General features: G+C 45.8%; 1 protein-coding gene across 1 annotated transcript in view; it reads right to left on the bottom strand.

Annotated features, from left to right (window-relative positions):
* Positions 1 to 21,582, bottom strand: part of CASD1 (CAS1 domain sialic acid O acetyltransferase 1) — a 51,755-nt gene extending 30,173 nt beyond the window's left edge. Inside the window, exons 1-4 of the mRNA XM_075827725.1 lie at positions 21,374 to 21,582; positions 9,365 to 9,461; positions 6,858 to 6,978; positions 2,223 to 2,267 (exon numbers count right to left, since the gene is read on the bottom strand). Coding sequence (XP_075683840.1) covers positions 2,223 to 2,267; positions 6,858 to 6,978; positions 9,365 to 9,461; positions 21,374 to 21,512 — 402 coding nt within the window. The 5' untranslated portion in view covers positions 21,513 to 21,582. The remainder of the gene's footprint in view (positions 1 to 2,222; positions 2,268 to 6,857; positions 6,979 to 9,364; positions 9,462 to 21,373) is intronic.
* Between the last annotated feature and the right edge of the window lie 5,686 nt (positions 21,583 to 27,268).

Genomic DNA, 27,268 nt, shown 5'->3' with positions numbered 1-27,268 from the left:
GGTCTAGTATAGAGGATCTGTCAGCTCTCCTGTGTGGTCTAGTATAGAGGATCTGTCAGCTCTCCTGTGTGGTCTAGTATAGAGGATCTGTCAGCTCTCCTGTGTGGTCTAGTATAGAGGATCTGTCAGCTCTCCTGTGTGGTGTAATGTAGAGGATGTGTCAGCTCTCCTGTGTGGTGTAGTATAGAGGATCTGTCAGCTCTCCTGTGTGGTGTAGTATAGAGGATCGGTCAGCTCTCCTGTGTGGTGTAATGCAGAGAATCTGTCAGCTCTCCTGTGTGGTGTAGTATAGAGGATCTGTCAGCTCTCCTGTGTGGTGTAGTATAGAGGATCTGTCAGCTCTCCTGTGTGGTGTAATGCAGAGGATCTGTCAGCTCTCCTGTGTGGTGTAGTATAGAGGATCTGTCAGCTCTCCTGTGTGGTGTAGTATAGAGGATCTGTCAGCTCTCCTGTGTGGTGTAGTATAGAGGATCTGTCAGCTCTCCTGTGTGGTGTAGTATAGAGGATCTGTCAGCTCTCCTGTGGTGTAGTATAGAGGATCTGTCAGTTCTCCTGTGTGGTGTAGTATAGAGGATCTGTCAGTTCTCCTGTGTGGTGTAGTATAGAGGATCTGTCAGCTCTCCTGTGTGGTGTAGTATATAAAGGATCTATCAGCTCTCCTGTGTGGTGTAGTATAGAGGAGCTGTCAGTTCTCCTGTGTGGTGTAGTATAGAGGATCTGTCAGTTCTCCTGTGTGGTGTAGTATAGAGGATCTGTCAGTTCTCCTGTGTGGTGTAGAATAGAGGATCTGTCAGTTCTCCTGTGTGGTGTAGAATAGAAGATCTGTCAGCTCTCCTGTGTGGTGTAGTATAGATGATCTGTCAGCTCTCCTGTGTGGTGTAGTATAGAGGAACTGTCAATTCTCCTGTGTGGTGTAGTATAGAGGATCTGTCAATTCTCCTGTGTGGTGTAGTATAGAGGATCTGTCAATTCTCCTGTGTGGTGTAGTATAGAGGATCTGTCAATTCTCCTGTGTGGTGTAGTATAGAGGATCTGTCAGCTCTCCTGTGTGGTGTAATGCAGAGAATCTGTCAGCTCTCCTGTGTGGTGTAGTATAGAGGATCTGTCAGTTCTCCTGTGTGGTGTAGTATAGAGGATCTGTCAGTTCTCCTGTGTGGTGTAGTATAGAGGATCTGTCAGTTATCCTGTGTGGTGTAGTATATAAAGGATCTATCAGCTCTCCTGTGTGGTGTAGTATAGAGGAGCTGTCAGTTCTCCTGTGTGGTGTAGTATAGAGGATCTGTCAGTTCTCCTGTGTGGTGTAGTATAGAGGATCTGTCAGCTCTCCTGTGTAGTGTAGTATAGAAGATCTGTCAGCTCTCCTGTGTGGTGTAGTATAGAGGAACTGTCAATTCTCCTGTGTGGTGTAGTATAGAGGATCTGTCAATTCTCCTGTGTGGTGTAGTATAGAGGATCTGTCAATTCTCCTGTGTGGTGTAGTATAGAGGATCTGTCAGCTCTCCTGTGTGGTGTAATGCAGAGAATCTGTCAGCTCTCCTGTGTGGTGTAGTATAGAGGATCTGTCAGTTCTCCTGTGTGGTGTAGTATAGAGGATCTGTCAGTTCTCCTGTGTGGTGTAGTATAGAGGATCTGTCAGTTATCCTGTGTGGTGTAGTATATAAAGGATCTATCAGCTCTCCTGTGTGGTGTAGTATAGAGGAGCTGTCAGTTCTCCTGTGTGGTGTAGTATAGAGGATCTGTCAGTTCTCCTGTGTGGTGTAGTATAGAGGATCTGTCAGCTCTCCTGTGTAGTGTAGTATAGAAGATCTGTCAGCTCTCCTGTGTGGTGTAGTATAGAGGATCTGTCAGTTCTCCTGTGTGGTGTAGTATAGAGGATCTGTCAGCTCTCCTGTGTGGTGTAGTATAGAGGATCTGTCAGTTCTCCTGTGTGGTGTAGTATAGAGGATCTGTCAATTCTCCTGTGTGGTGTAGTATAGAGGATCTGTCAATTCTCCTGTGTGGTGTAGGGAAGTGACAGCTGCTAAGAGCAAATTTCTGACTCGCAAATGTAGTTGTCAAACTTATTCAAACAGTAGAAAAGGAGAATATTGCCCCCATAGGGAGAGGAATTTGGATCTGAAAAAGTAAGGCTTTCATTTCTGATTTTTTGTTATTTTAAATAAATTTTAAAAAAATCTCCATATGCTGTTGTGGTTCATGTTATTAGGAAAAAAAATACTTACCACCCTGATGTTTTCCCGAGAATCCTCGAAAGGTATGTTCTCATGCTGCAGAGAAAAAAAAATTGGCACAGATGTTCAAAGTCTGTCTTAAATTCTGATCCTTACAAAATAACTTAAATGGCTTATTACTGCCCCCTTGTTTTGTGACTCAGGGATTTTGGAAATCTCCCATTCACTGCAATGGAACTGTAATGCGTATATGCACGCAGTCACATTGCAGTAAATGGGAGATTCCCACCACAGACCCGGAGATCTGAAGAGATCAGTCAGAAGATTAAGGAACACAGCGCTCCTCGCAACCTCCGCCTGGTCACAGGGCACGTGCCCCCCGTCAATAACATTTTCTGACACAGTGTAAGCGTACCTAACCTTTCAGAATAAGCGGTCATGTGTGTACATGAGGAATAACACTATTTCTGGCCATTAGATCACCTGTATTCTGCATTATTTAGCACTTTTCCCCTCTGCAGGCGCTCCGTTTTTTCTGTGCTAGTGGGCAGAGCCTTACAGTTATCGTGTCTTCTATACACAGCACACGTAGAATTGGAGAATCCTGCTATACTATCTCTATCACATATATAGAAGTAGCAGCATCATGGAGGACGTTACACAGCAGTAAAGAGCAGTGTAGCTGTGAATCAGTCAGTGGGGTGAGATATAACACTCACTAGGAAGCTGCAGCGGTGTCTGTTTCTCTCTGCCTCGCTCTCTGCTCCCCCCTCCCCTCTCCATAGACTTCTATGGGCAGCATGTAATTTGCTTTACTTTTACAATGAGCTAATATTCTGTCCCTTTAAAGAGTAACTGCACTTTCGCTAAACTTTTGATATGTCATAGAGGCATATCAGAAGTTTTGATCGATTGGGGTTTGGGTGAGGACACCCCTTACCGTCGGAGAAACGAAAATGCAGAAGTGCTCAGACAAAGCGGTCTACACCTTCGGATGTTATCGGTCCTCCTCGTTAGGCTGAAGACGGGCTCATTGAGGTTCTTTTTGAGCCTGTCTTCAGTGTAAATAGGAGCGCCGATCACGATCAAAAGGTGCAGACTGCTCTGGCTGAGCGCTTCTGTACCTTTGTTTCTCTGACGGTGGGGGCCTTAGCACCTAGACCCCCACCAATCAAAATTTCTGCTATGTCTTTAGCTTCATTGACCCATGTCAATAGACTGCTGAATAGATTGGCAGGTTTAAAGTTTGGATCCCAGCCACAGGCAAAGGAGCGATATTGATAAATTAGGAAATTATTTACAATAAGCTGGTGGATGAAAGGGTTATCGCTAGCATATGCCATCACTTTCTAATCCCTGGGTATCCGACCTCAGGGACTCCCCGCTAATTCTGAGAAAGAAGTGAATATGGCGGTGTTGTAGTTCCTAGCACAGCCGGCGTCTGGGACACGGAAAAACTTAGAAGGGGACGCAGTGCTAAAAGTAACGCTGCGGCCCCTTCCAGATCAAAAAAGTCACGGACAATAGTGACATGGACATTATACTGGATAGTCTACCACGTCTACCTGATGTATTATCACTATGGATGACATGTCAGAAAGTAAGGAGGGACACTAAGCTTTAGGACTGACAGCAAGTAGAGATCTTGAAACCCAACGTATATCAGAAAGTCGCCAACCTTTCTATTATACAAGGATTAAGCCAAAGCCGGCTATGACTGTACACCGACCGACCTCACCTGTAATACCTTCTTTGTGCTATGTATAATCCTTCATTCCTTGCAACTGAGCAAACCCCACAGGTCGGACCTGTCAATCGGCTTTGCAGAGGTAAAACGCCAAAACAAACCGAGCACGCAGCAACGAATAATTAGAAGGTCAGTGATACCCCAAGGTCTTCCATATCAACGTCAACACTCCCAACAGAACTGACATTTTATCACAATAAGAAACATCTATTGTGGTTGGAGAGAAATATTCCACATCACATACGAGATTCGGTTATGGGGAGATCTTTACCAGTGAATTTGACTTGAGAACCTCAGCTACAATGGTAAGGTTGGGTTCCCACAGTGCAGATTTTGCATGCTGTTTTTAAGTCAAAACCAGGAACTGAATCGACACCGAAGAAATATATAAAGAGAGGCCTTTATTTTCTGATCTCCTGGATCCCATTCTGGCTTGGGCTTACAAAACGCAGGCAAAATCTGCACCGTGGGAACCCAGCCTAAAGGGGACCATGGCAGAAATCGCAACGGACAAAAATAATGCTGCAATTAAAAGGGGTTGTCTAACCACAGACAGGCTCCTTATTAGGGATGCACGGTGCATCGAAACTTCGATTCTGTTTCGATACTGTGCATCCCTAAACGGTTCGATACCGCTATTTCCTGTATTTCGATACTGAGCTGCGCAGCCGCCCAGCTCAGTATAGTAATACATGAATGTATGGGATGTAATTCAGCCACAGCCCCGCTCCTGAGTCATGATAAGTTTGCGGGGTCAGGATGATGTTATTCGGCCCGCGCTGCACTAATGATCTGCGGCACTGAAGACAGAACATGGCGGGCGCACTGCAAAACACCCCCATGTTCTGTCTTCAGTGCCTGAACTGGCGCTCATTAGTGCAGCGCCGGCAGCACCTCCTTATGCTGACCGCGCGCGCACTTCCTGTCAGGAGCGGGGCAATGGCTGTATTACACAGCCGCAGCCCTGCTCTATAACGGCGGAGATCAGAGAAACCTCTCATCTCCGCCGTTATTCCCCTGAATGTTGCGATCACAGCTGACTGCAGCATTCATGAGAAGGGCGGGATGCCCCTGGATCGCATCACAGGGAATTCCTGTGACGCGATCGAGGGCCATACCATATATGGGCATACAGCCCAGGGTCTATTGACGGACCCCAGGGCTGTCTTACCATATTTCATGTTGTTAGGACATACCCAAGTATGTCCTAACAACTGCCTGTGTATTATCCGTCCACAGGCTAATGTACTGGCATATATCTGATATATGTCTGTGTGTTATCTGTATATCTGATATATGTCAGTACATTAAAGTTTAAAAATAAAGTAAAAACAAAGTAATGTTAAATTTAAAAAAAATACACATACGCCTTTTTTACAATAAACATTAAAATAAGTCTCAATACATAAAATACACACATTCAGTAATGGCGCGCACAAGAATTTTTTTGCATCATTTATGATGTGTGCGCTGTAAAAAAATGAAACACTGCTATCTATCACTTATTAATGTGAGGCGCGAGGTGCGATGATGAATTTAACCTCCATGTTCCTCACATTAATAGTAATTAACCCCATCATGTACCTCACACATTAACCCATTATGACTGAGAAACATGATGGGATTAATTACTATTAATTCAAAATTCATCACACGTCGCGCCTCACATCAGAAAACGGAAGAACTTTTTTTTTTTACTACTGTTGGCAAAGTATCGAAATTGGTATCGAAATCGCAATACTACACGAAGTATCGGTATCGAAGTCCAAATTCTGGTATCGTGACATCCCTACTCCTTATTATACGAGCCACGCCGGCGGTATGGTCTCCCAGCAAAAAGACTTTGCTGGAGGAATATGGTTGCGCAGTATTACATGATGGCCATTTCAGATAAACAGCGGTCCATGTAATACTTGCACTGCCCAAGTCTGCCAGAGCCCAAGCAGGGGAGCCGCCTTTTTGATATTCATATGCCCTTTATAGGGATTGTACAGGATTAGATAAACATGGCTGCTTTCTTCCAAAAACAGCGCCACACCTGTCCACGGGTTGTGTCTGGTATTGCAGCTCAGCTGTAGTGAATGGAGCAGAGCTGCGATACCAGACAACTCCTGGACAGGTGTGGGGCGCTGTTTCTGGAAGAAAGTAGACAAGCACTTTAATACGAGAGCTACTACTGCAATGAGCTGATCGCTGCAGGTTCGGCTCCCGAAACTACCAGCAAACAGCTGATTTTTCCTGCAGCGGCCACTACAGGGAAAATTTAGTATTACACGTGGCCTATTCAAATGTATTGCATTTACAAAAACGATAGCTGCAAAGAGGCCGAGACACAGACAGATCAGTGGATGCTGGGAGCTGCAACATTTTATATGGGGGGGAAGCCATCAACTTAAAGGGGGTTCTCTCATTAAGGACATAAGGACTTCATAGAGTGGCCCCACTTCATGAGCCAGAGTTGCTAAATAAGAGCAGCTCCTGCTCTGGCACATCGCACATATCTGTGTCCTACATGGTCGATCATTTATTTAAAATGGCCGGCATGTATCACGACAGTCCTCTTTGGCGGTCGTCGCCTGCGCTACTGTTTCTGCCAAAAAAATGGATACCTTACGGAATGGAGACAAACGGAAGCCATTTGCAACGGATGCATTACCATTGAAATCAATTGTAATGCAAACGGAAAGCTATGGTTTCCCGTTTGGTTTCCCTTCATGGGTTCCCGACAGAAAGGTCTGACAGGACCCACGAACGGAAGCCCGACGCAGATGTGAATGAAGCCTTAGATGGTCGGCCAGTGCTGCTGAAATGGGCAGGTTCGGCCGACGTTCGTCTACTGTGTATCGCCGACTGTGGACTATCCAAATGAGGACTATGAGGTGCTGAAGACAACAAACGTGTAGCCCGGGACTAGCTCACAAGTTCTCCCAAATATTCACCTTGTTTCCTTGTTCTTTGACATGTGGATTAAGAATCTTGACGAACGCGAAAAATAGCTGACGTATCCTGGAATCTCCCACGAATGTCACCTGTCGGTTATTCAGGCAACTTGAGGCGTCACTAGAAAATAAATACAAGAGAACAAAACTGACAAGAGGTTCTGCAGACAAAAAGGAACGGACTGAAAGCAACGCATCCGGAAGAGTCAACTACAGCGGTGCACTTCTTAGGCAGGGTTCACACCGGGGTCTGTGTGTTCCGTCGTTCTGACCGTCAATGGAGAAGAACAAGGGAATAATGGAACCAACGGTTACTTTGCACAACGGATACTGCCGGTTGCTGACAGAACCCATTGACATGAATGGGTTCCGATGGCTTTCCGCTATTGTCTCCGGTAAACTCTGGCAAACCATGCCATATCTGTGACGGAGGCCCCTAACGAGCCTCCGACGGAGAGGATATGGAGATATATGGACACACTGTGAAATTTCTAGTTTCAGAAACCAGCACTGCCTGCCAGAAGATGCACCCACATGACATTTGGGAGGACACAAAAGCAGATGGAGGGGACATGGGGTCTTAGACAGAGCAAGTAGCAGCTTGTCCACCTGCTAGGAGAGATACCAAGAATAAAAACGGAGATCTAATGGAATTTAATGACAGGCATAAAGCCTGAGGCTGCACTACTGAGGGATTCTGATGACCTCCCCTTCGGATTGCAGAGTTGTGGTAGGAATTACAGGATTTATTAAATTGGGTCCACATCTAATCTTCTGGTGGAGGGAGGAGAAGAAAACGTTTCTCGGTTGAATGCTGATGAGTCTTTAACTCCTTCCGGCTGCACAGACTCCTTCAGAAATGATGCACTTTCTTTTTTTACAGTATCAGGCTGCGACAGACAAGACAAACTCTTCATTCTAAACCCTTCCAGCACCTTTAAAGTCTTATTTCATTTAAAACCTGAAAACTTACCTGTGACTGCAGTTAAATATTCAATATACCCCCCCAAACAAGCTCCAAAAACTATTTTCAAATGGTGCAATGCCTTATTTCACCTGTGGCGCCGCTGCAGGGAAATTGAACAGTTTCTGTCTGGTCCTTCCACAGGTGACAACTAATCAATAGGGGTCTCTGCAGCAGGACACCCCGTCTTCAGCTGATCATTAGGGAGGGGACACATCTAGTGAGACTTGCGGTAAGGAAGATTGGGGGACTTGGGACCTTCTTCCTAGTGATTGAGGGGGCTCCCAACGATCATACACTTCTTACCTATCCTATGGATACCTAATAAATTACCTATGTTAGGGAAAACCCCTTTGACTCATGATATTGATCTTTGCACAGCTATTCTTCATTTTCGGGCCAGCGGCTTATTGTATTCTGTTGTTACACTTGAATCTTCAGCTTTTTAGCGGAGTAAGGCTTTGTTCACATCTGCGTCCGGGCTCCGTTCATGGGATCCATCGGCGCTTTCCGTCAGTGGCATCCATGAACTGAATCCAAACTGAAACCATAGGTTTCCGTTTGCATCACCATTGATTTCATTGGTGATGGATCCGGTGCAAATGGTTTCCGTTTGTCACCGTTGTGTAAGGGTTTCATCGTTTTGACGCACTATTCATTCGTTGACTACGGTATCGATTCCGTCAAAACGTCGGAACCCTTACACAACAGTCACAAATGGAAACCATTTGCACCAGATCCGTCACCATTGAAATCAATGGTGATGCAAACGTTTTCCGTTTGGATTCTGTTCATGTGTTCCCCTGACGGAAAGCTCAGACGGAACCCATGAACGGAGCCGCAACGCAGATGTGAACGAAGCCTTAGGCTCCAGATTTCATCCCTGTGACTCCATTTTGAAAGTACTGTCATGTGACTCCATCTTCCATGTATCCGTCTTGTGTTTGAAGAGTCATCTGTCTCTTTAAGAGAAGTAACTCCATGCTGGTGGATTGTCGGAATAATTCGATGTTTTTATTATTCAGCTGATGTTACGATTCCTTGTTATGGAGAATATAGATATTTACCAGTTCTTTCGAGTCTGTCGCCCCAGACAGTCTGGGAATTTAGTTTGTTTACTGCAGCGGTGGGGTCAGTATGACCCGTCTTTTGTGGTGACGTGGTTATGTTATGGGAAATTCTGTTCTTACATGTGAGGGGCCTTTCTTGCTGGTGATTGGTTCAGGACGAACATCTTCTCATTGTACGGTATTGGCTGAACCGGAGTCAATGTCACATTGTAAACGATTGGCTGAAATCAAGTCTACTCCCTTCTTGAAAGATATTATTGTAATTGTTTTAGTGAATAAACCTTAGAGAAGGATATTTGTACAAAGCAGGATCTCTGTCTCTTACTTCTCTCCGATATATCAATATAACTTATGGATTTGGATCTGGATACGTTTACCGGCCGGGTGTCAGTTGACACACCCGTCTAAAACTTCAGTCTTCTATATTTTGGCTGAGATTGCGTCAACAAGAGGTACTACCTGCTTTTCCATACCTTGACTTGTATTTATGCATCATACAGCTGTACGGCTGCCATACGTTTTCCCCCAGGAACCGACCACTGGATAGAAGGTATCCGCACGTGTCATCTCCTGGGAAGAAGAAACATTATAAGTCGATATTAAACAGGAAGCACTTCTCGTTATATAAGAGGATTATACACAGACTAATGGCGGCCGAACCCCCGATCCCGTATCAGAAGTTCGGCCAACGTTTGCTCAGCAGCGATCCTTGCCTGATCCTTTATTCCCAAGGGAGATAGACGACTGCCAGAGGTATCTGCCAGCGGCTTATTCCCCCTCAACCCATTGGGAATACACTCCAGCTTGGCGGAAGCGAGCATGCCCGTGGAGGTCGGCAGGAATAGCGGTTGGCCGAACGCATGAAGGTGTGCGACCACCTTTACACCCAGGTATATTTTATGTACTAGACAATTGGGTCAATTTTTTTTTATTGTTCCTAGAACTCCTATGTAAGATCGTGGCACCACAGACTAAAACTGGAGTAAGATGCGCCCAGTTTAATAAAAGAGGCACACGCCATTAAATTTGGCGAATCTCTGGGAGTCTGCGCGCCTGAAAGGGAGCTGGTGTAGATTTCCGCCACTTTCTGGTGTAAATTATAGTAAATTTATCAGGCCGCGACAGACCAGACAAACTTTTGCGAAGCCCCGACCCAGTTTTCGGAAAAGTACTGTGGGCGGCGCAAATGCATCAAAACTGACTATTTTTAATGAATCGATGACTTTTCTACGCCAAAACCTATAAAAACAAAATAGAAAAGCTCATAAATCCCCCCTCCCTGAAGTGTGAACACAGCCTAAAACTGGTGCAGCCCTGGAATAAACAAGAAAACTGAATAAATCTTGTTGAGGGGGAACTCAGAGGAGCGAGAACGATACCTGAGCCCAAAACAAGACTGGTAATTTCTTCTCCTTCACTCTGTACAGGACAGGACTTGCCAAATCCAAGGAACCAGGCAACCAATGCACCTACAAACGTGACCCTGGTGCCGACATATTATTGAGGTTTTTCTATATTGTTTTTTTTTTTTTTTTTATCGTCCGACTACAAAAAAGCTCAAACTAAAGATCTCCTAAAGTCTACCCTCCGATACAAGATCCAATATAAAGTCAAACGTCCATATCTTATCCTTAGGAATAGCCCATTAATGTTTGACCAGCGGGGCCTGGTGCAGCAGCTCCCAGTCCCATTGATGGGGGAGGAGGTTCCACTGGTCAGATTCCCACCGATACTAAAAAAAAGTCAGCAATTTTTGACACCCAGATAACCCCATAGCACCCAGGGCCGGCTATACCACTGGGAGAAATATATACACACACATACAAATATTGGATCCTCAGTGATCGGCTGTAATCTGTGAGTAAACCCATCAGTAAATGTTTGATTTCCCTGCAGCGCCACCACAGGGGAAATTAAGCATTACACAGTGCCCATTTATATCAACGGGTTGTCTGTGTAATACAAGACAGGACAGGTCCTCCAGAGCGAGAGACGCTCTTTTTAATCACTCTCCCCCCGGCCAAGAAGTACCCTGAACAGAGGGTATATAAAAATGGGTTTCTAAGGCTTCGTTCACATCTGCGTCTGGGCTCCGTCCATGGGTTCTGTCGGAAACCATAGGTTTCCGTTTGCATTACCATTGATTTCAATGGTGACGGATCCGTTGTGTAAGGCTGGATTCAGACGAGCATGTTCGGTCCGTAAAGAACGGAACGTATTTCGGCCGCAAGTACCGGACCGAACACACTGCAGGGAGCCGGGCTCCTAGCATCATAGTTATGTACGACGCTAGGAGTCCCTGCCTCGCTGCCGGACAACTGTCCCGTACTGTAATCATGTTTTCAGTACGGGACAGTAGTTCCACGGAGAGGCAGGGACTCCTAGCGTCGTACATAACTATGATGTTAGGAGCCCGGCTCCCTGCAGTGTGTTCGGTCCGGGACTTGCGGCCGAAATACGTTCCGTCCTTTACGGACGTAACATGCTCGTGTGAACCCAGCCGAAGAGTTCCGTCGTTTTGACGGAATGAATAGCGCAGTCGACTACGGTATTGATTCCGTCAACAACGGAACCCTTACACAACGGTGACAAACGGAAACCAATTGCACCAGATCCGTCACCATTGAAATCTATAATGATGCAAACGGGAACCTATGGTTTCCATTTGTTTCAGCCAGGGTTCCGGTCATGGGTTCCCCTGACGGAAAGCTCAGACGGAACCCATAAACGGAGTCCCGACGCAGATGTGAACGCCGCCTATACTGGACAATCCCTTTATCTACTGCGATCAGAGTACATGTTGTAATGTAATAACGTGAGCTACTCATATAATTATATTATCCGGAGAGGTTTGGACTCTCGACCACATGTAGTACTAGAAATGTAAATTAGGAAAGACAATGCATTCCAGTCTAGTGAAGGAGGGGACACGGGAGGAAGATAAAGCTTCGTACACATCAGTATCTAAAGAGGGACAATTACATGGAGGGGGATAGCAAATACAAAGAGGCAAAGCAAATATCGTACGGAGCCGCGAACATACATTTCACGCAGCAACCGCACACTCAGTGCTGTAATATAAGCTCGGCCCGATGCAGCTACGAGAGGCTATCTGTACACAAAAGGTGAAAAAATATGGCGCCACATAGCGCAGATTACCAGAGGATGAATAATAAGTGAACGGGGCAATTAAGTTCAGCTATAACGGTTGTGCAAGCCCGACACAACGCTGACATAAACATTAAATGGGAACTCTACCCAACTCCATCTTGTGAGATTAGATATGGTCACGATTGAGACCCGTGAACAGCGGCCCCACCAATACCCCAAATGAAAGAGACGCAGTGTTCTGTAAAATACCCGTACCCCTCCCTCATACACAAATCGAACACATATGGACGCAGTTTTGCGCATCCTTGTTTCGGATCCATTTTAAAGGAGAAAAAAATAAAAATTCCACTTTAAGGGCCCATCGCATGGAAATCACGCGCAGCACACGGACCCGTTGATTTCAATGGGGCCGTTCACACATGCAGGAGTTTTCACATAGCGGGAGTCCGTTGCGTGAAACTCACTGCATGTCCTTACATACCGCTCGCAAAGCACGGATGCAATAACGCAACGCACGTGGACCAGATTTATGCACATTTTTTAACGCGTGTAAATGTAGCCTAAGGCCTAGTTCACACGGATTCCTGAAGGAATTTTGAGGAAGATTTGGACCTCGCTGCACTTTCTTGCCGCGTTTTTCGCCAACGGCCATTGAGCGCCAAGAGCAAATGACGCAGTGAAAAACGCTTTCTCTGCCTCCCATTGATTTCAATGTGAGCCCTGAGGCGGAACCGCGACAAGACAGAGCACGCAGTTTTATTGTATCGCATACCGCAAGTGGCTAAAAGTCACTACAGAAAAAAAAAAACGCCTCCGGCTCCCATTGCAATCAATGATACGCGCCGTACCGATGATTGGCTGCAGCAGTCACGCGCCGTACCGATGATTGGCTGCAGCAGTCACGCGCCCTACCGATGATTGGCTGCAGCAGTCACGCGCCCTACCGATGATTGGCTGCAGCAGTCACGCGCCCTACCGATGATTGGCTGCAGCAGTCACGCGCCCTACCGATGATTGGCTGCAGCAGTCACGCGCCGTACCGATGATTGGCTGCAGCAGTCACGCGCCGTACCGATGATTGGCTGCAGCAGTCACGCGCCGTACCGATGATTGCCTGCAGCAGTCACGCGCCGTACCGATGATTGCCTGCAGCAGTCACGCGCCGTACCGATGATTGCCTGCAGCAGTCACGCGCCGTACCGATGATTGGCTGCAGCAGTCACGCGCCGTACCGATGATTGGCTGCAGCAGTCACGCGCCGTACCGATGATTGGCTGCAGCAGTCACGCGCCGTACCGATGATTGGCTGCAGCAGTCACGCGCCGTACCGATGATTGGCTGCAGCAGTCACGCGCCGTACCGATGATTGGCTGGAGAAGTCACGCGCCGTACCGATGATTGGCTGCAGCAGTCACGCGCCGTACCGATGATTGGCTGCAGCAGTCACGCGCCGTACCGATGATTGGCTGCAGCAGTCACGCGCCGTACCGATGATTGGCTGCAGCAGTCACGCGCCGTACCGATGATTGCCTGCAGCAGTCACGCGCCGTACCGATGATTGCCTGCAGCAGTCACGCGCCGTACCGATGATTGCCTGCAGCAGTCACGCGCCGTACCGATGATTGCCTGCAGCAGTCACGCGCCGTACCGATGATTGCCTGCAGCAGTCACGCGCCGTACCGATGATTGCCTGCAGCAGTCACGCGCCGTACCGATGATTGCCTGCAGCAGTCACGCGCCGTACCGATGATTGGCTGCAGCAGTCACGCGCCGTACCGATGATTGGCTGCAGCAGTCACGCGCCGTACCGATGATTGGCTGCAGCAGTCACGCGCCGTACCGATGATTGGCTGCAGCAGTCACGCGCCGTACCGATGATTGGCTGCAGCAGTCACGCGCCGTACCGATGATTGGCTGCAGCAGTCACGCGCCGTACCGATGATTGGCTGCAGCAGTCACGCGCCGTACCGATGATTGGCTGCAGCAGTCACGCGCCGTACCGATGATTGGCTGCAGCAGTCACGCGCCGTACCGATGATTGGCTGCAGCAGTCACATGCCGGTACGGACAGTCATCACTTCAGAAAGGTAAAACACAGAGCGGCGAGGGACCGTGGCCGAGCAATCGGGGAATTAAAAGGAGAGAAAATTATGGCCAAAAAAGGCACAAGATAACCGTGATGTGTGAATAAGCTCTTAAGAGGACGTTGAGGACGGGGTAGAGAGGAAGTGCGGACAGTCAACAGGGAAACCTCAAAAACTTTCCATATCATTTGTATGCAAAAGTGAAGCTGCCGGAGCGCAGCGTGCAGACAGCCGGGACATCATTTACATGCTGCGTTTCGTTTTTTCCCATCCGAAGACGAACATGTTATTTCAAGTAAAGGTGAGAAGAGGTGCGGGGAAAAGCTAGAAGAATAAATCCCCTGTGACTGTGAGAATGAAGCCGGATGTAGACAGAAGATTGTGGTCAGTGGATCCAGAAGATTTCAACCCTGGTCAAATCCTATTGTATAACACGGGATAAGCGGTGTCTGGCAGCCGCTTATCACCATTCTCTATAAAAATGTCAAACTTGCATGTAAAGACGGCATCTCATCAGAAAAAAAATCCTTTTCAGAACAGAGCTGAAGTCCGGCTCCACCACCCCCTGGTAAACCGCTGATTTTGCCAGGGGAACCCACGTGCCAGGCATTTTCCCTACAATTCTGACTTCGTGAGACAAACCCTTTAGGCTCTGTTCACATCACGTTTTGTGTGTACGTCAGGAAAACTCTCGACTCACACGCTGTGTGTGTCCGTTAGGGCACAATTAGCCCAACAGAGACCAAAAGAGTCTCCTATTGGCATCCGTCGGGGTAGTATATGTCCGGGATATGTTCGTTTTTTAATACGGTAACGCATAGTAGAATACGCTATTCCATACAAAAAGATCCTGTTTAAAAAAATAAAATAAAAAGTGTATACCGCCCTGTATACATTTTCTTAACATAAGAGCCAATGGGTGATCTATGCAACTGTATGGCCCTGTTCACACAGAGTTTTTTTGCAGGCGGAAAAAACCTGCCTCAAAATTCCCGGGAGCATTTGTTTCCGCTTGTCAGGAAAAAAAACGCCTCTGCCTCCCATTGAATTTAATGGGAAGCGGTTTCGGATGTTTTTTGGCGCGCCTTCTGACACGGTTACCGTGTCAAAAACAGCTCCAAAAAAACTCAGTGTCAACAGGGCCTCAGGCATCCATTACAGGCGTCCATTTTACGTGTAGGTCACGAGCACCACTTGGCATATACATTAAACGGATGAAAATCTATGAGTGATGATGCCAATGTTAGGCACAGCCTCCGTATAATGAATATGTCGGGAACTTTTCTTTGCATATACGTTAAAAAAATGTGATGTGAACAGGGCCTTAAATGGGGTATTCCCATATTAGACATTTATGGCATATCCACCGGATAGATGCATGTCCCAGCACCAACCTCGAGAACGGGGGTCCCCCGACCCCATCTGGCATTTCCATAACTCCCATAAAACTGAATGCGTTTGTACCCGTCACCAGGCGGGTACAAGTTTGGAAGACCCCCCCTTTCTCGAGAAAGTCCCAGAGGTCTATCCTGTGGGTCTGCTATAAATGTCTAAGGCTCATTCAGACGAAGGTGAATAACGTCCGCGTGCTGCACATGGAAATCACGCGCAGCACACAGACCCGTTGATTTCAATGGGGCCGTTCGCGCATGCAGGTGTTTTCATGCAGCGAGTCCTATATTGGTGCGTTGGCAAGAGGGAGGATGGTCGAAATCATCCAGCAACTATCATCATGCCACACAAGTAAGTGCAGCCCTTGGCATCTGGTGCTGGGTGGCTGCATTGGGTAGCACTGTGAAAAACGAGTGGAGCAACTAGAAGATCCTGAGGGGGAGGAGCATGACAAGGAATCTTCCTTTGGTTTGATTGTCCGTGTCATGCCCCACCCCCTTAGGTTCAACACAGGGTATCACATTTTAGTCTGGCCGTACGCTCCATAGTCCCATACTAATCAAACAGTATATTCAATGTAAAACCGCTTATCCTTAGAGGGGGTGTCCATTTTAGGCATCATGCCCACGACCATTTCCGTTCTGCATATCGCAGAACACGGCTCCTAGTGGCTTTCGTGTGCTGACTGGTGGTACTTTTTTTTTTGCAAACCCATGCACTAGAATAGGTGAGAGGGACCGCAAATACAGACAAAAATAGGACCTGTTCTGAAATTTGCAGAACGGATTCGCAAAAAAAAAAAAAAAGTGTGCATGGCCGCATAGAAATAAACGTTTCAGTATGCGGTCTGCAAAAAACAAGCAAACCCCGGATAGGACTCCTGATCAGGATCACCCTGTATTATATAGAGTGATACGGTTTGATTCAAGATATAAGTGGGATAAGTGGCTGCCAAAAATGTATTGCCGCTTATCATTATGGAAGAAATAGGACCAGACAGGTAAAAAGCAGCAGACAGGCTGGACCGCCACTTAGCTGCTGACTCCTCGCCACCGCTCAGGTGTTTACGTTGCGATTATCTATCCACCATGATGATGTGACCGGAGCTTGAATAATATGTCCCTATGAGTAAAATATTATCCCGGCAGGCGGTTGAAGCGGTGACGTGATGTCATTACAGACAACGTGTCACCGATTATTTTTAGTTGCCAGAGAACTCACACACGTGATCCCCGATACACTGCGACATCTAATATTCCTTGCGGCAAAAAAGTAGTGCGCGACCACCCAAAGATTCAGATTTTCTGCAGTACATCACAGACACGTGCCACTTTCTTTTTTTATATATAGGCAACCATAGAAGTCACATTACGACCGCGACTTATTACACAATTGTCAGGGAGCTGCAGCATAAGCCGGCACTGGACACAACTTTATCGTAAACAGGGATTGTTAATGATTTGCGATATTAGAAAGATGATTTAGTGAAAACGGATATAGTCCATTAACGTGAGCAACAGTGCCATATACAGCGCCGTGTAGAGTGCCATAAAGAGTGTCCTGGAGAGTATTATGTAGAGCGTCCAGTAGAGAGGTGTAGAGCGCCCTGTTGTGCATTACGTAGAGCGCACGGTAGTGTATTACGTAGAGCGCACGGTAGTGTATTACGTAGAGCGCCCGGTAGTGTATTATGTAGAGCGCCCAGTAGTGTATTATGTAGAGCGCCGAGTATTATGTAGAGCGCCCGGTAGAGTATTATGTAGAGTATTATGTAGAGCGTCCAGTAGAGTATTATGTAGAGCGCCCGGTAGAGTATTATGTAGAGTATTATGTAGAGCGTCCAGTAGAGTATTATGTAGAGCGCCCGGTAGAGTATGATGTAGAGTATGATGTAGAGCGCTCAGTAGAGTATGATGTAGAGTATTATGTAGAGCGTCCAGTAGAGTATGATGTAGAGCGTTCAATAGAGTATTATGTAGAGCGCCCGGTAGAGTATGATGTAGAGTATTATGTAGAGCGCCCAGTAGAGTATGATGTAGAGTATTATGTAGAGAGCCCAGTAGAGTATTATGTAGTGTATTATGTAGAGCGCCCAGTAGAGTATTATGTAGAGCGCCCAGTAGAGTATTATGTAGAGTATTATGTAGAGCGCCCAGTAGAGTATGATGTAGAGTATTATGTAGAGCGCCCAGTAGAGTATTATGTAGAGTATTATGTAGAGTATTATGTAGAGCGCCCAGTAGAGTATGATGTAGAGTATTATGTAGAGCGCCCAGTAGAGTATGATGTAGAGTATTATGTAGAGCGCCCAGTAGAGTATTACGACGTAGAGTATTATGGTGTAGAGCGCCCAGTAGAGCAGTATGATGTAGAGCAGTATGATGTAGAGCAGTATGTATGATGTATAGTATGTATGATGTCGAGCAGTACGATGTCGAGCAGTACGATGTCGAGCAGTACGATGTAGAGCAGTACGATGTAGAGCAGTACGATGTAGAGCAGTACGATGTAGAGCAGTACGATGTAGAGCAGTACGATGTAGAGCAGTACGATGTAGAGCAGTACGATGTAGAGCAGTACGATGTAGAGCAGTACGATGTAGAGCAGTACGATGTAGAGCAGTACGATGTAGAGCAGTACGATGTAGAGCAGTACGATGTAGAGCAGTACGATGTAGAGCAGTACGATGTAGAGCAGTACGATGTAGAGCAGTACGATGTAGAGCAGTACGATGTAGAGAAGTACGATGTAGAGCAGTACGATGTAGAGCAGTACGATGTAGAGCAGTACGATGTAGAGCAGTACGATGTAGAGCAGTACGATGTAGAGCAGTACGATGTAGAGCAGTACGATGTAGAGCAGTACGATGTAGAGCAGTACGATGTAGAGCAGTACGATGTAGAGCAGTACGATGTAGAGAAGTACGATGTAGAGAAGTACGATGTAGAGCAGTACGATGTAGAGCAGTACGATGTAGAGCAGTACGATGTAGAGCAGTACGATGTAGAGCAGTACGATGTAGAGCAGTACGATGTAGAGCAGTACGATGTAGAGCAGTACGATGTAGAGCAGTATGATGTAGATTATTACGATGTAGAGCAGTATGATGTAGAGTATTATGATGTAGAGCAGTATGATGTAGAGCAGTATGATGTAGAGCAGTATGATGTAGAGCAGTATGATGTAGAGCAGTATGATGTAGATTATTACGATGTAGAGCAGTATGATGTAGATTATTACGATGTAGAGCAGTATGATGTAGAGTATTACAATGTAGAGTATTACGATGTAGAGTATTACGATGTAGAGCAGTACGATGTAGCGCAGTACGATGTAGCGCAGTACGATGTAGCGCAGTACGATGTAGAGCAGTACGATGTAGAGCAGTACGATGTAGAGCAGTACGATGTAGAGCACTATGATGTAGAGCACTATGATGTAGAGCACTATGATGTAGAGCACTATGATGTAGAGCACTATGATGTAGAGCACTACGATGTAGAGCACTACGATGTAGAGCAGTACGATGTAGAGTAGAGTATTATGATGTAGAGCAGTATGATGTAGAGTATTACGATGTAGAGTATTACGATGTAGAGCAGTATGATGTAGAGCAGTATGATGTAGAGTATTATGATGTAGAGCAGTATGATGTAGAGCAGTATGATGTAGAGTATTATGATGTAGAGCAGTATGATGTAGAGCAGTATGATGTAGAGTATTATGATGTAGAGCAGTATGATGTAGAGCAGTATGATGTAGAGCAGTATGATGTAGAGCAGTATGATGTAGAGCAGTATGATGTAGAGCAGTATGATGTAGAGTATTACGATGTAGAGTATTACGATGTAGAGCAGTATGATGTAGAGCAGTATGATGTAGAGCAGTATGATGTAGAGTATTATGATGTAGAGCAGTATGATGTAGAGCAGTATGATGTAGAGTATTATGATGTAGAGCAGTATGATGTAGAGCATGTATGATGTAGAGCATGTATGATGTAGAGTATTACGATGTAGAGCAGTATGATGTAGAGTATTATGATGTAGAGCAGTATGATGTAGAGTATTATGATGTAGAGCAGTATGATGTAGAGTATTACGATGTAGAGCAGTATGATGTAGAGCAGTATGATGTAGAGCAGTACGATGTAGAGCAGTATGATGTAGAGTATTACGATGTAGAGCAGTATGATGTAGAGCAGTATGATGTAGAGTATTACGATGTAGAGCAGTATGATGTAGAGCAGTATGATGTAGAGTATTACGATGTAGAGCAGTATGATGTAGAGTATTACGATGTAGAGTATTATGATGTAGAGCAGTATGATGTAGAGCAGTATGATGTAGAGCAGTATGATGTAGAGCAGTATGATGTAGAGCAGTATGATGTAGAGCAGTATGATGTAGAGCAGTATGATGTAGAGCAGTATGATGTAGAGCAGTATGATGTAGAGTATTACGATGTAGAGCAGTATGATGTAGAGCAGTATGATGTAGAGCAGTATGATGTAGAGCAGTATGATGTAGAGCAGTATGATGTAGAGCAGTATGATGTAGAGCAGTATGATGTAGAGCAGTATGATGTAGAGCATGTATGATGTAGAGCATGTATGATGTAGAGTATTACGATGTAGAGCAGTATGATGTAGAGTATTATGATGTAGAGCAGTATGATGTAGAGTATTATGATGTAGAGCAGTATGATGTAGAGTATTACGATGTAGAGCAGTATGATGTAGAGCAGTATGATGTAGAGCAGTACGATGTAGAGCAGTATGATGTAGAGTATTACGATGTAGAGCAGTATGATGTAGAGCAGTATGATGTAGAGTATTACGATGTAGAGCAGTATGATGTAGAGTATTACGATGTAGAGTATTATGATGTAGAGCAGTATGATGTAGAGCAGTATGATGTAGAGCAGTATGATGTAGAGCAGTATGATGTAGAGCAGTATGATGTAGAGCAGTATGATGTAGAGCAGTATGATGTAGAGCAGTATGATGTAGAGCAGTATGATGTAGAGCAGTATGATGTAGAGCAGTATGATGTAGAGTATTACGATGTAGAGCAGTATGATGTAGAGCAGTATGATGTAGAGCAGTATGATGTAGAGCAGTATGATGTAGAGCAGTATGATGTCGAGTATTATGATGTAGAGCAGTATGATGTAGAGCAGTATGATGTAGAGCAGTATGATGTAGAGTATTATGATGTAGAGCAGTATGATGTAGAGCAGTATGATGTAGAGCAGTATGATGTAGAGCAGTATGATGTAGAGCAGTATGATGTAGAGCAGTATGATGTAGAGCAGTATGATGTAGAGCAGTATGATGTAGAGCAGTATGATGTAGAGCAGTACGATGTAGAGCAGTATGATGTAGAGCAGTATGATGTAGAGCAGTATGATGTAGAGCAGTATGATGTAGAGCAGTATGATGTAGAGTATTATGATGTAGAGCAGTATGATGTAGAGCAGTATGATGTAGAGCAGTATGATGTAGAGCAGTATGATGTAGAGCAGTATGATGTAGAGTATTATGATGTAGAGTATTATGATGTAGAGCAGTATGATGTAGAGCAGTATGATGTAGAGTATTATGATGTAGAGTATTATGATGTAGAGCAGTATGATGTAGAGCAGTATGATGTAGAGTATTATTATGTAGAGCGCCTTCCTCATATATTTTTATTATTATAGTGAATTCATTGAAGAGACAGGTGATGCTACTCTCAGTCATGACAGTGACTGTTTTCCCCTATCACGATATGAGGAGAGGAAGGATGGAGGAGGAGGGCAGAGCTGTCATAACAAGGGGAGGGGAGGACCTGGCACGATAGTAGCAGGTTGAGCTGGCACGACACGGCAGGGGTGATGGAGAATGAAACTTACCGTGAGACGAGTATCCCCAGAACACGGCATGGCAGGCGGAGATGAGCAGCGCGGCTCCTAGTGCCAGCAGCTTGGCGTTTTTCACACTGAAGTGCTGATTGATTTCCCGCTTGCCCAGGTTGTAGGCCAGGGCCGCCATCTTGGCTCCTCCATGACAGCAGCGTGCAATGGTGCCGCCGGCCGCTGGGGGGCAGCAGCGCCACTGGAAGGACGAGGGGGCCGGGTCTGCAGTGAAGGAGGTTTTGGAGGCGGAGTCTGCGGTAGTAGAGGGGGCGGGGTCTTCGGAGGTCTGAAGTAATGGCTGCTCGTCCTCGGAGATGTTGCTCCGTTTTTTCTTGGGGTTTTCGGGGTCGTCGGGCGGAGGACTGCGGCGGCCCGGGGCGGATGTGCCTGAGCTAATATCCTGGAGAGACATGGCGGGAGCAGTAGTCACGTGCGGGGCGCCGGGCACTTATACCGACGGGAAATGCTAACAAATTAAAAGCACAGTTCTAGTATAAAAGAGACAGTCCCGCTGTATAAAGAGACAGTCCCGCTGTATAAAGAGACAGTCCCGCTGTAAAAGATTGTCAGCCTGCCCGGCTTTGAAACAGACGATTCTGCACAGAAAGAAGTTGCACTCTGGTGGTGGTGGTAGTCACTCTCCTGCACTCTGGTGGTGGTGGTAGTCACTCTCCTGCACTCTGGTGGTGGTGGTAGTCACTCTCCTGCACTCTGGTGGTGGTGGTAGTCACTCTCCTGCACTCTGGTGGTGGTGGTAGTCACTCTCTTGCACTCTGGTGGTGGTGGTAGTCGTCACTCTCTTGCACTCTGGTGGTGGTGGTAGTCGTCACTCTCCTGCACTCTGGTGGTAGTCACTCTCCTGCACTCTGGTGGTGGTGGTGGTGGTGGTAGTCACTCTCCTGCACTCTGGTGGTGGTGGTAGTCACCCGCTTGCACTCTGGTGGTGGTAGTCGCCCGATTGCACTCTGGTGGTGGTAGTCTCTCGCTTGAACTCTGGTGGTGGTAGTCGTCGCACTCTGGTGGTAGTCGCTCGCTTGCACTCTGGTGGTGGTGGTAGTCTCTCGCTTGCACTCTGGTGGTGGTAGTCGTCGCACTCTGGTGGTGGTGGTAGTCTCTCGCTTGCACTCTGGTGGTTATTGACATCTGTCACTTGACTTGCTCTGCCGTTTCTCCGGATCTCCGTGCCCCGTTAGTGATTTGCGCCGCTGATCTCCTGTGCAGACGCTTCAGGTGTTTTGCTCCGTGGCTATTGTTGGTTCGGCGACCTGCAGGATAATGAGACGTCTCGGGGACAGCCCGGCTACAAGTCACAGGGGTGGAGAGACGCTCAGAACCTGCTGGGTGAGATCAGATTCTTGCTGTATAACAGTCTCTTCCCCGGGAGTAACTTTCTTCCGGTTTTATCGCCACGTAAATATTGATTGGAGTTTTATGACTGGAAAGGGACATTTGACCTGCAAACATTTCCAGGCGTTATTCTTCGGATCGCAGTAAAGGTGGATTCCCACTAAAGACCTTCCGGGTAGATCCGCTCAATCCGCTATTAATGAGGTTCTCCCAACGTTATTACTCTGGGATCAGAGACGCCGTCAGCGTTTTTTTCCAGGAAAAGTTTGTTCAGCCGCTCGCTCGTGTATCAGGGGGCTCTTTGCTTTGTTGACATTGATTGCAGGGTCTAAGAGGTTAACCCCTTAATGACCAGCCTATTTTAGACATTAACGACCAAGCCATTTTTTACGTTTTTCCATCGTCTCATTCAAAGAGCTATAACTTTTTATTTTTGCGTCGTCATAGCTGTATAAGGTCTTGTTTTTTGCGGGACAAGTTGTACTTTTTAATAGCACCATTTTGGGGTACATATTATTTATTGATTAACGTTTAGTAACTTTTTTGGGGGGGGGAATAGAAAAAAAAACAAAATTTCGCCACTCTTTTTTGCATCCTAAATCTACGCCGTTTACCGTGTGGTATTAATAACACAATAACTTTATTCAGCGGGTTGTTACGATTGCAACGATACCAAATTTGTATCGTTTTTGTATGTTTTACTACTTTTACACAGTAAAAACACATTTTTTTTAAAAATTATTTGTTTTTGTGTCTCCATATTTGAAGAACCGTAACGGTTTTATTTTTTCACCGATGCAATTGTAGGAGGGCTTTTTTTTTTGCGGGACGACTTGTAGTTTTTATCGGTTCCATTTTGGAGTAGATGCGACTTTTTGATCACTTTTTATCAAATTTTTTTTTAAGGCTGGATTCAAAGAAAACAGCAATTTTTGCATGTTTTATTATTTTATTTTTTACGGCGTTCACCGTGCGGGTTAAATAATGTAACAGAGTTTTATAGTCGTGGTCGTTACGGACGCGGCAATACCAAATATGTGTAACTTTTTTACTTTTGTTCATTAATAATAAAGCATTTTGTAAGGGGAAAAAGTGGGTTTTTCTTTTTTTTTTTTTTCTCACTTTTTATTAAACTTCTTTTTTCACTTTTTTACTAGTCCCACTAGGGGACTTCGCTATGCGATGGTCCGATCGCATTTATAATATACTGCAATACTTCTGTACTGCAGTGTATTATGCCTGTCCGTGTAACACGGACAGGCATCTGCTAGGTCATGCCTCTGGCATCATCAAGCAGGCATTCGCCCCCGGCTGCCATCAGAGACACAGACACTCGTATCGGTGGGAGAGAGAGGGAGCTCCCTCCCTCTCTCCAAAACCACTCAGATGCGTTGCTCGATATTGAGCGCCGCATCTGAGGGGTTAAACGGGTGAGATCGATACTTATATCAATACTTATAACCCTCAGCTACATCTGGCAGCTGAGAGCAGGGAGATCTGACAGCTCCCTGCTCTGTTTACTTATTCCGATGCCGCGACGTAAAAAGTCTATGGCATCGGAATAAGGCCAGTTAGTGACCGACGTAAAAAGACTATGGGCCGGTCACTAACGGGTTAAACATCGGAGATCAGTGGCTTCCCTGATCCTGACTGTTACCAGAATTTGGACTTCGATACCGATATTTCGTGTAGTATTGCGATTCTTGATACCAAAACTACCAGCAATAAAAAAGCCACAAAAATAAACTTCTTCCATTTTCTGATGTTGGTATCAATTTTGAACCTCCATGTGCCTGACATTAATCGTAATTACCCCCATCATGTACCTCAGTCTGGGAAAAGTTGGGTTAAAGGGGTATTCCGGTTATAACAAGTTAGGGGGTAACTTGCTGATTGGTGGGTGTCTGACTGCTGTGACCCCCACCGATCACAAGAATGGGGTCCTGTACCCCCCCCTCCCCCATTTGAATGGAGCAGCAGGTCGCTCACGTGCACTGCCGCTCCAGTCATAACTTTGTCATAACTTTTACATTTTTTATGAGACTTTGCCTTTTAGCGGGACAAGTTGTACTTTGTCACTGCCATTTTTTGGGGAAATTTACATTATCATTTAATTGATATAAATTTATATTTTGTCAATGCAGAAAAAAAAAAATTTTTTTTTTTTTTTTTTTTTTTTTTTTACAGCATGCACTGATCATCCTAAATGGAGCTATAAATGTGTTGTGCAGGTTATTACAGTCACGACGATACCAAATATGTGTATAATTTATGTATTGGGACTTATATTTTAATGTTTGTTGTAAAAAATGTGAATTATTTTTTTTTACAGATTTTTTTTTCATTTAACAATTTTTTATTTTTTTTTATTTTTTAACTTTAATTTACTAGCGTATATCTGTATACTAATAGTGCACAGGCAATTGTTAGCCTTAACAGGAAATATTGTCAGACAGCCCTGGGGTCCTTCAATGGACCCTGTGGGATTCCCTGTAACGCCATCAAAGGGAGTGCCCCCCCCCCACTTCTCATTTGCTCTTTGAATGCTGCGGTCCGATTTGATCTCCGCAATCAAGGGGATAACAGCAGAGATCGGAGGTTTCTATGATCTCTGCCGTTAGAGCGGGGCTACGGCTATGTGTTAGTGTCGTTGCCCCGCTCCTGATTGCACGGTCACACTTGCTGTGCCGATGTGATCAGCATGATCTGATGCGGCCGGCGCCGAGCTTGCGCGTGTTCTCAATAGGGGATCAGCGCCTGTCGTACACCCCTGGCAGTGGCTTATCTCCTGTGAGAATGAAGGATCTGGCATGTTGAAATCCAGTATGCCAAATCTTCACCCCGACATCTGCTGTCAAGGGGGAGTCAGGTCACCCCCACACTCATTAGATGGTCAACCCCGGTCCCGCCAAAATCGACGGGTTCGGCCGACGTTCATCTAATGTGTATGGCTACCCCAGGTAAGTGTAAGCTGAACGCGCATGATCAGGCAATGACGTAATGTGTATGGCGGCGGCCCGATAGATCCCCGACATCTGCGGAAATTCAATATCCCCAATATTTCTTAGGTTCCCCATGAGATCAGCGCTGCCACAGGCGTCTGACAAAATGCGACATGACCGCTACGTCTCAATATACTTTTAGCCAGGTCTCTGCTGCGTGTGAAACCTCTGCTGAAGTTTTGTTGCAAGAAATACATTACTTTTCAATGTGGCCTTCTTATGGCTTATTTTTATATTTGGTACTAATTCCTGTGCCGGTTTTCCTTTCTTTTCTGATAACCTTTAGGGCCCCATTCACATCACGTTATTGCCCTACGTTTATCGTGTACATTACGAAAGCTCCCGACATATGAAATAAACTTGTTCATAGGGCTCCATTATCTCAACGGAGACCAAAAGAGTGTCCTCTTGGCCTCTTTGGGCTGTAGATGACGGTATACCTTTTTTTTTTTTTTAAGACTGGAATAGTGGAATAGCAGGCTACGCTATTCCATCCTGTGGGATTCCACAGAAAAAGTATACCGCACGGTATACGTTTTTAAGATGGGAGCCTATGAGTGATGGATGTAACATATACATTGGGGAGCTCCTGACATCGCTGTCCATATATGGACAGTGACATCAGGGGATTCTTCGGAGTCCTCGGCCACAGTATTTCCGATGCTCTGGCCAGGGACTCCGGCTTTGCAAAGCTTCTGACGTCACTGTCCATATATAGGCAGCGATCTCAGGAGCAATGACGGAGTCCCTGGGCCAGAGCGCTAGCTGATGCTCTGCCCGGGGACTCCAGTGCTAGCGAAACTTCTGAAGTCACTATCCGTATATGGACAGTGACTTTAGGAGTTTTCCCAGGTCCAGTCCTTGGCTGACATATGCCATACAGGGGGATAGATTTTGGCCTTTTGTTGGTGCCATACAGGGGGATAGATTTTGGCCTTTTGTTGGTGCCATACAGGGGGAAAGATTTTGGCCTTTCTTTGGAGGTATATGTCAGGAGTCATCCCGACTGAAGGCCAAAACGTGATGTGAATGGGACCTTATTTGCGTGACTTTGCTGCTAGGGGCGTCACTTTCAACCTTTACGACCTAGGGAACCCCGATTCGCATTCCTACCTCAAATAAGCTTGGTTCATGGACTGGTAAAATACTTTATAACTCTGTATTCTGGCGAAATTTCTCGCTTGCTTTGCCTATTGGAAAATCACGGTACGCCTGTAGTGCAGTGTTTTTTCTTATGGTGGCAATGTATGGACTCTTCTGTTTCTCTGAGTCACTGTGCCCCAGTAAACCCTGTCAGCCGTGTCACACGAGATTTAAGATATAAATAATTTGCCTGCTTTATTGTACTACACCCAGGTTAATAATAACCCTTACAGGTCTGGTTTACATGTAGGTTACCCACATATAGAAAGATGTCACACATTATATAACTGTCTTTCCAAGCAGTAAGAACTCATTCAGACGTCCATAACGCAGCCGCATTTTAGAGTCCGTGTCCCAGCCCGACCGCGGGTCAGATGCCCCAAGTTAACCGCATGATCGG

Source organism: Rhinoderma darwinii, chromosome 5, assembly GCF_050947455.1.
Source record: "Rhinoderma darwinii isolate aRhiDar2 chromosome 5, aRhiDar2.hap1, whole genome shotgun sequence".
Lineage (NCBI taxonomy): Eukaryota > Metazoa > Chordata > Amphibia > Anura > Rhinodermatidae > Rhinoderma > Rhinoderma darwinii.
Note: the sequence above shows the minus strand (reverse complement) of the source record. Positions and strands in the feature narration are given on the sequence as shown.